General features: G+C 31.1%; 1 protein-coding gene across 1 annotated transcript; it reads right to left on the reverse strand.

Annotated features, from left to right (window-relative positions):
* Positions 1-2,734: 2,734 nt before the first annotated feature.
* Positions 2,735-3,933, reverse strand: LOC149557282 (tuliposide A-converting enzyme 1, chloroplastic-like). Its single transcript, XM_089831978.1, has one exon. The coding sequence runs from the start codon at positions 3,780-3,782 to the stop codon at positions 2,829-2,831; it is 954 nt and encodes a 317-aa protein (XP_089688104.1). The 5' UTR covers positions 3,783-3,933; the 3' UTR covers positions 2,735-2,828.
* Between the last annotated feature and the right edge of the window lie 6,327 nt (positions 3,934-10,260).

Consider the following 10,260-nt stretch of genomic DNA (forward strand, 5'->3'; position numbering starts at 1 on the left):
ATTTTAAAATAGTTAAAATAATAAAAATATTAATATATTCAAAATTATTTTAATATAAATTAATAATTATTATAAATTGTTAAATTTGATTGTTTATATAGATATACAATTTTTATTGAAGATGAAAAGGTGAAATTATATATACTATCACATATATAAACTTTTCTATATATTGACATAATTTTATAAATATTTTTTTTCTTTTAATTTCTAAATTCAAATCTTGTATAATAAAATTCTAGAAATCTGAAAATCTCTTCCATTAAAAATCTACTAATTTAAATGTAAAAAGCTTCTCAACAAAAAATCTAAATTTTTTTTAATTATAGAAATCTACAATTAATAAAATTTAACTAAAAAATTAATAATTTTTTATACATAAAATTATTGATAAATTTCAAATATGTGACAGTGTATGAACACATCTTTCTTTCAAATCTCTTGTTTTTGAAATCATTTTAAAAATGCATGATTTAACCTAAAAGAATCATTTTAAAAGATACATGATTTAACCTAAAAGAATATGATTCTTAAAGCTTAAAAGGAACTCTTAAAATAGTCTCACTTACAAATTTAAAAAATGATTTAAATCATTTGAAATTATTATTTGACATAAAGTAATTTTTTTATATAATTTTAATTTTTTTTAAGATGAGCATATATCCATTACTAAAATGATGATTTATACTCTATAGTAAAAACTATGAAGATCCACACCCACCAGATTTGAACAGGTAAAATTCTTCAAATTAACATGTGAAATGGATGAATTTTCATGTCAAACGATCTAAAAGCCATCAAGTTATTTCCCATGCAAATTTAGGCACCAATTTCTTCAAATTCTTGTATTATAAGGGAAAATGGAGGCGTGGAGGTATTTTGAAAAAGGCATATTCTTTATTTAACGCTTGTGATTGCATGTTCAAGGTCAAACGCACGTTTATCAGACTAATTGTGTTTGTAGAGCGATAGCATCAATTTCTGCCCCACTAAAGTTTTCTTCATTTTCTTACGTATAGTTGAACTTCTAGAAGTTGGCAACCTCTATCAATATTAATAATATTCTTTTTACAACAAAGAATTGAATTTGCGGCATCTACACCAGATACTATACTAATTGGTCAAGTCTATGCTGACATCAAAAGAGCAATTATTGCAGATTTTGATAGAAGATTTTTTTTTTTTTATAGAACATTTGTTTGAAATAGAATATATCAATAGTAGACGTGTTCTATAGTTAGCATTCTCCAACTTAATGAGTTAAATAGATGGTTTAGATATATTTATAATTTCGACAAATAGAAAGTCTAAGTACTATATTTAGAAGGTTATAAAATAAATATATATAACTATTATAATTTTTTTATAGATTTCAGTTCTATTAATTATAGGTCAAATGTAATTTCCTATGTCTATTCAATGACCCCTGCTTAGATTATATAGTCTTTTTGTGAAAGATTCATAACATTTAGTAAAATCACAAATTTTAGAAAAACATAGTATGCTATCAATTAAAGATATTCACAAAGTCCAAATTTTAAATTCAATAAATAATACAATAATCAACTTTTTTTAAAAATGTATATTATATTATTATTTTAAAAACATTGTATATTACATATTATGAAATTATATTTTTACATATATTTCATGAGCCACTTCCCTCAATTATTTGTGTATCGTTTTTGTGAATATTTACTTTTATATTATTAACTAATACAAAAGACTTTATTCATAAAAAATAATAGATTATTTTTTAATATAAACATCACACAAAAAAATATGTCTAAATCTAAATGTTGAGATACATTTCCTCACTTCAAGCCAATCTCATTTTGCAATGTGATTTATAATATTTTCTCTAAAGCAATGTATCTTAGAGTGCAAGCTTTGATCCCAACATTATTTCAACTCGAGAAGGGGGATTTGTGTCGAGAAGGGAAGGGAAACAACAAATGGAGCAATTGTTTCTTATTAGGTACTTCACTCAATTAAAGAGCACATCATCCTAGCATGTGTCATTAAGTTAGATATGAAAGCTTGAATAGGAATACGTCATTATGCGACAGACCTAAAAGATTATGTTTTCTAAAATAAATAAAACTAGAATATGAATACGTAGTCCAATTCCACCTATTTAGGTGGAATTGTAAATGCTCATTTTTGGACCAAAATTAGAATACATATTCCTATTAGCAATTTTGATTTGGTGCACCTAAATAGAAAGATTCAAAATTTTAAGAATTTACATATCCCTATTCCACTCATAGCTGCCAAAAGGACTCTAAATGAATCTAATATAATTTCAAAAAATTGTCAATTTATATATCGATTTAATAGGCTGCTATATTTAAAATATCTACATTAATTCAATGTGATTTTAAGAAACCGACAATTTATACACCAACCCATTCGAGCACGAAACCCATGCTTTCAAAGAAACCTCACGGAAAGCATTGTCTATGTGCTTTGTAAAATATTAAAATATAATCAAGTGAAGGATTGTGCCTGAAACCCCGAAGGTCAAATTCAGTATCTCCAGAAAGGTGCACTATTATCAATGCCCCAAGTAAATTGTGATATTCCCACTCCAGCAACATCGAATATGATAACCTCAGATTTATAACCACTTATACACATGGGCGCTAAAAACTCCGAAATTCAAACAAACGCCATAGGATGTACAGAACCTGAATTATGCAAATAACCCCTACAAAAGAATAATACTCAGAGCAAAATGAAAACGCCAGAACGCATATTGATCTCATTACAAACTGAACTTATAACAAAAGAAGAAAACCTGGGACTGTAGTCTCAAAATCCCCTAATTAAGAAGTGGGCGGGGGAGTGGAGGCTGCAATGAAGTCAGAAATTCGCTTCATCATCGTCAAAGCATTAGGGCACTGAAGATCCTTGAGATGAAACACGTGCATTTCCTCCTCAGCATTCATAAATTCCGCCTCTTTTCCTGCCTTCCTGAGCGCTTCGTAGTACAATTTCGCCCTGTGCTTGAGAAAATCCTTACCCGCAACAACAATCAGCAGACGCCGGTAAAGAAGCGAAGACAGGGCAGGGGAGTTTGGAGCGATGGGGTTACTGAAAGGGTGGTCTTTATCCGCCCCATCGGGCAACGACAGCTTCCACAGACCATCACCAAAATCAAGCATGGCTTGGGACTCAGGCCCCAATTCAACGTCGATCTTATCTTCCCCGTCGAAGAAGGGGTGAATAAACACCGCTCCCTCGATGCACAACCGCTTCCAGCTTTTCTGTGAAGCCATAATCCCCAGTTGGTGTACAATATTCCCCCCCGCGCTGTCCCCGGCCACAAAGCACCTTCCAAAGTCTGCTTTGTTAGCAATACAAGGAATTAGGGTTTCCGAGTCGAGCCATTCGAGAGCGCTGAAGCAGTCTTTGTAGGGTACGGGGAGACGGTGCTCTGGCACACGCCTGTAGTCCACAGAGACGCATATGACTTTGGCCTCTGTTGCCAAGAGATTGAGATAGTTGTGGTATGTGGGGGAAGCGGCCGATTCAATGCAGAAGCCCCCGCCGTGAATGTAAACAACCACCGGTAGCTTTTCTCCTAATTGGAAGGTGGTAATTGGGACATATACCCTGACGTAAACTCCCTTTGTTGCGTCCAGTGTTATGTCGTGTGAGGCCACAGGCACGCCGCTGTTCTGAGGGGGCAGAGTATCGGTGCCCATGAAGCGTTGGATGGTCCCATCGTTGAGGATTCGGAAGAATGGGAAGAAATCGACTATCGTTTGTGAGCCCATATTCCTTGAGGTTTCTGAACAACCCTCTTCAACACGGTGCTCTTGATATTTTTGTTGCTCTGCGTTGTCAGAATGCTTGATGCCTCTCTTGTGCCCTTCGTCCCAGCATAACCCAACCACCAGTCTAGAGGCTTTAAGTCGTAATGAATTTGCCTTCGCTTCATTTCTACCAGTCTTGTCATATTGCTTTGGCTTTCCAATGAGGAGGGCCCATCATCCATAAGAAATGAATTTATGTCCATTCATATGGGAAAAGATCTAGATGTGAAGGTACTTATTAGTCGATAGGCTTTCACCTTGGCGAGAGCCAGCCGGATTAGGTGTCGAGGGGACAAGATCAGTAGGTCTTTTGCAGAAAAGGGGTACACAACTACTGGAGAAGGATTCAACATGGTCAGATAAAATTAACACAACACCTTTAGTGGAAACATTAAATCATAAATGTCTTAATTTTTCCTATCTTACGCAATTAGTTCACTCCAAATTATGGTAAAAATGGGTCTACACTAAAATTAACACAACTCACCAGAATAGAAAATTCCTGACCTAGACGATGTAAAACCCTCAAACTACTTACTCCCATGGTACCAAGTAATGTTGCAGCTAATGCAAGCATAATTATTTAAATGTAATTCATCTTAACTACTCTACATATTCCGCACAAAAAAATAAAATTGCGCATGAATCTTACCAATAATTTTATAATAGCATTTTCAGTTTTTGTGGAACGAGTGCAAAATGAGATAAGTAATCATCACAGTACGATAAATGAAAACCAAGAACGGTAATGAATTGTATCAAAGCAAAACATTAACACTATGCTATGCTCTTTGGTCCATAATTAATTTGTCTTTTAATGTTCATATAAATTCAAAAAACAAATATGGCTGATATTTGGATGTTAATGACTGGTCCAGTGATTTTCCTCGTTTTTTCTACATTCTTCTATTACATTATTTTTCCAATGTACTAGCGTTTGAGTACACTATTACCTCTACAAGAATAAATGACTCTTTTGGAATAAAATCTCCCATTATCTTCCATCTACCGAAATAAATTCAAATTGAGTGTCAGTTTACTTCATAACATCTATTTTTATTGCAACTCAAGCTCCTTATCAATGTTTCTTTGCCAAAGATTTTGTAAGTATATTATTTTTTGCACCGAGTATCGTGGGAGTTATGGGTGTTGCGGAGTCTCGAAAACATCTATCGTGAATGTGTGCGGTAGGTGGAGATAAAAGATTGGGCATAGGTACCTTTTCATCCCTGTTACGAATGGGGTGAGTACAATTTTCCTCTGGTTGTGCTTTGTTGGCTACATTTTATTTTTTCAGTATCCAAAGAGTTTTTAATCAGTTTGCAATTTTCAAGTAGGATTTTGCAGGGTATGCATTCAATCATACTTTAAATTAAAAAGCAACAAAAGAAGGGGGCTGGCACTTACATTCAAACTGGTAAGCACCAACATATTACCAGCACACAAAACTTCGTCTTACTGATAGTCTAAAATATTCATATCACAGTCTAAAATATGTTATGCTTATGTTAAAAAACACTTGTAGAGATATTTAGAATTTTTCTATTTAAATAAAATAAATTAGTAACAGATATAAATAATATATTTGTTTGAAATTTATCATGTATTAATATAAACTCAATGGAACAGATTTGTCAATTTTTTTTATTAAAAAAAAAGCAATTTAGTATTTATTTTTAAAAAAGATACACTAAAATTTAATAAATTATTAATATATTTGTTTATATCATATCAATGTATAAGAATTTTAATTTTAATTTTTTCAATATGTAGATTAACAATGTAATTGCAAGTCTTACACTTTTATCAACTTATCAAGTATAATTTAAATTAGATACATATTCAAAGAATGATTTAATGTATTATAATTGCATAATGAAAAATGGTATAAGTTTTGATGAAATTAGTGTTATTCTCTAATTTCTCATCCATTTTCATTTAATATCATTTTATATGAGCTAAAATATAGGTTACTTATAGCTTAAAAATGATTAGAGAAAGCAATAAGGGTAGGTTGTATGACCTTACTAATGTCAAATCTTACATTTGGGTTTTTCTTTGTAAGTTACAATGCCAACATTATGATAAGGGAATCAATAGTTTTTCCAAAAGAATGAAATTTTGATGGACAAGTTCACATTCAATTCGAGCAAAACATTATGATTAATAGTTTTCATTTTACAAGCAACAATATATTAGAATGAACAATGAGCGAATTGGAAATTATGTGGTAGTAAAAATATGATGAAATAAATACAAGGTATTCTTCTAAAGATGTGGAATTGAGATCACATTTATAGCCCTCAGAGACTTTTATATTTGTTGTTGTCTACTCAAATCTTACATTTGGGTTTTTCTTTGTAAGTTACAATGCCAACATTATGATAAGGGAATCAATAGTTTTTCCAAAAGAATGAAATTTTGATGGACAAGTTCACATTCAATTCGAGCATAACATTATGATTAATAGTTTTCATTTTACAAGCAACAATATATTAGAATTAACACTGAGCAAATGGGAAATTATGTGGCACTAAAAATATGATGAAATAAATACAAGATATTCTTCTAAAGATGTGGAATTGAGATCACATTTATAACCCTTGGAGACTTTTATCTTTGTTGTTGTCTACTCAAATCTTACATTTGGGTTTTTCTTTGTAAGTTACAATGCCAAAATTATGATAAGGGAATCAATAGTTTTCCCAAAAGAATGAAATTTTGATGGACAAGTTCACATTCAATTCGAGCAAAACATTATGATTAATAGTTTTTATTTTACAAGCAACAATATATTAGAATGAACACTAAGCAAATTGGAAATTACGTGGCAGTAAAACTATGATGAAATAAATACAAGGTATTCTTCTAAAGATGTGGAATTGAGATCACATTTATAACCCTTGGAGACTTTTATCTTTGTTGTTTTCTCCTCAAATGAATTCAGTAACACATCTTGTAACAAAACAAATATGAGTTCTGATAAACAAAAAACACATATCACTAATTAATATGAAACTTCTACAACTCATAGAAGTTTATCAATTGTTCTTTAGCATGAAACTATATTTTTACTTTTGATGATAGATAATAGAATTTTATTTGAAATATTGAACATAAAAACTACATAGTCAAATTCAAAAAAAAAAAAAAAAACATTAAGTATAATACCATTTATAACTATTTGTAGTATAGAAGGTAAGTAATTCTTTTTCACCTTCACATAATTGAGAAAGCCCTTCCATATTGTGAATGATCAATTTGTGAAGATCTTCTTCAACCCAGATAGAAAAAATAACTAAACTGATGAGAATACATAAAACACATCCTAGAATTATGGTTATTGTCTAGACAATATGTAGAAATTGTCATGAAACTAAAAGTTATATTGAAGATTAGAAGTCCATAATCATGTTTGGCCTTTATCCTCTAATAAAAATGTGCAAATGTGATCGTTACACCTACATCCACATAATAATTAGTAAAAAATTTAGTTATATCTCTTGTTACCTTTCTTGGCTCATTTTTGTTGAGAGAGATTTTGTAATTGTCTAAGAAGTGGAGTGTTATAGCATGGTTTTACTAACAAATATTCTTTAACTTTAACTTCTATTTAGCAATCAAAGCCTACTAAATCTATCGACTATACACTTGCACCCTTCCTTGGTGCAAGCGCTAGTTGTAATTAATTTGATTTGTTAGTTGAGAACATTTTAATGTTAGATTTTAGATGTGAAGGTACATGCATATTATAATTAATTGTATTCTATAGTCAACTATCCTCAACCTTAGAAAATAGATAACTTCTAATAGTATAGCTATATGGGACAAGTTATATTTTTTTAGTTCAATGGCAAAAACAAGGTCTCATGATTTACCAAGAGTCATGCACACACCTTTGTTGAGCTCTAAAATATATCCCTTTTTATTCAATTGTGCAACACTTAGAAAATTGTATTTCAAATGTTCATCCCAATAGACATCATCACAATTTTTTATACTTCTCAATGCAATATAACCTTTATCTATCCCCAAATAGGGACAATCGTCACCTCATCTTGTTGATCTACCATGACATTGTTCCATTCAATGAACTTTCCTATGTTACCGATCATATGATGAGAAGAACTAGTGTCATTAATCCAATTTCCACTATGGTTCATGATAGAAATAAGTGCCTTCTCACCAAATATAGATGATTCTTGTCAACTGCAACAAACACAATCTCATATTCATCCCTTCTATTAGACTCTTCATCATTAACACCTTCCTTAGCTAGATGACACACCCACTTCACCTTCTCTTTGCACTTCCTTAGCCTATCATTGTTGTCTTTGCGAAGACATTTTGGGGAAGTATGATTGATATTCTTGCATGGAAAACATTTCAAGGGAAATCTACCTTTATACTTACTATTTCCTCTAGGTAGTCTCCTACCTAGTAGTGTTTCCATCTCTTCATGTTCTATTAGTTTAGCCATGATAGGTTGATAGCCATTACAATAATTGGCTAGGTCAAAATAACTAAAAATGTCTTTTCCTTTCTTTGATGGGAAAAAAGTCAAGGATGACATAAATGTAGCTTTAACCTTTTGCATGGTACTATAAAAATTGCTCAACTCAAATGCATCAATGTTCCTATTAAAGCATCAAGTGTAAAAATACTTGTTCTTAAAGATCTTGCTCCAAGAAATGCTAAAACCATAAAAGCATACCAAGGTAATAAAGTTACCAAAATCCACATCTTCTTCTTCAAGAGTACGTCCATGTTCTCTGATAAAAGCACCCACATCTTTAATCCTTAACAATACTACTCAATATTCTCATTCTCCATCATCCTCATGTTATCAAATTTTCATTTCAAGCTATCCATCTTTACTTAGACTACATATGCCAATCACCACCATAGGAAGTCTTCAACTTTTCTCAGATGTCATAAGTAGTTTTTAGATCTCCAATATTAATGAATTATACATTAGAAATAATACTTGAAATGGCTTTCAAAGCAGACAATTAGTATGTTATTCTTGTATCCTCAATTGATCTTCACTAAGACTTCCTACAAAAAAAAAACATATCTTGTAACCATGGGATTCGAATACTACTCACCCATTCCTTTGAGATAGAGCTTCATTCTTCCATACAACACTAGGTAGCTCTCTCTTATGAACTAAGGAACTTCCTTTTGGGTAAAAGAACAAACTCGTGTCACCTTTTATAAAGAAAAAAGAACTCAAAATTGAAATTGTTCAACTTTAATGACATAAAAGTGGAATTTGTGTTTAGAATTTGAAAATAGTGTAAACTTATAAAATGTGTAAAATTGGATGAAGTTTATTTATATAATTTTTTTAAAAAAATAGGGAAATGTTCTTGCATTTAAAAAAATTTAAAGTCCATTTTTTAATTTAAAAAAAAATGTCGAAGATATAGAATTTCGTTCCTGCCAAAGAAATTTATGCAAATGATTATCTTTTTCTCTAATTTTGCATTAGTTTATAGTTGACATGTATATCTAGTGGACACAAAAATATTTTTTTATTTTCGATGGATATTTTTTAATAGTAAGCATTCAAAGTCAAACTTATGAGAAATTGATAATAAAAATTCCTGCCGAACATTTCCTATCAAATCTACATATTTTTGAAAACAAGTTACATATTATTGAAGATGATTCTCTCCTCCAGAGGTACATGTAAAGTTTTAATTTTTTGAACATGATTTACTAAGTTTTTCCTTTTTTGAAGTCACATCTTCTTGAATCTCAAAACACATACTTGTAATATTTTAAAAGTATTACATATTATACCACTCAAAACACTATAAAATTTATATAAGTATAATCTTGACTCTGAGATCTACAAAAGGATATTTTTAGTTTTTGAAGAAACTTCATTTTTTATATAGAAATTAGCCTTAGAAGTGAGAATTTTTAAAATACTCTATTTTTTGTTTGTGTGGCTGCCACATAGGATTCTACATAAACGGTTTCAGCCCAAAGGGTTTTAGCCAAAACCCATGGTGATTTTTTACACCCACTTACATGACTTCATATAAGAGAAAAACTTTTCTTCATCAATTTTCAAATAACTATTTTGATTGAAACTGTTATGACCAAAAGCATTTCGACTGTAACTACTTTTCCATGTCAACACTAGTTGGGACCACAAAATTTTTACCCTAACACTTTCGGTCATAGCCATTTTGACCATAACCCTATAGGATATCCTCAAGGGTGATACTGTTTTGTGCTTTTACCATTTTACATTATCTTGGACCATTACCCCAAGTTGTTAAGCTTCACCACCATAGAAGACCTAGGCTCAAATACTAATTATTACTTCTAAAGGATAAGATTGTTTTGTGTGTGTGTTGGGGGGGGGGCGGGGGCATGAATCAATAATCTATTGATTATGCAAATTTTCAACCACTCAAATCCT

This window comes from Cupressus sempervirens, chromosome 5 (genome assembly GCF_028749045.1).
Source record: "Cupressus sempervirens isolate cs-2001-9-10 chromosome 5, ASM2874904v1, whole genome shotgun sequence".
NCBI lineage: Eukaryota > Viridiplantae > Streptophyta > Pinopsida > Cupressales > Cupressaceae > Cupressus > Cupressus sempervirens.

Coding starts and splice junctions, on each gene's coding strand:
- LOC149557282 (XM_089831978.1), bottom strand. CDS start 3,782: ATGGGCTCACAAACGATAGTCGATTTCTTCCCATTCTTCCGAATCCTC.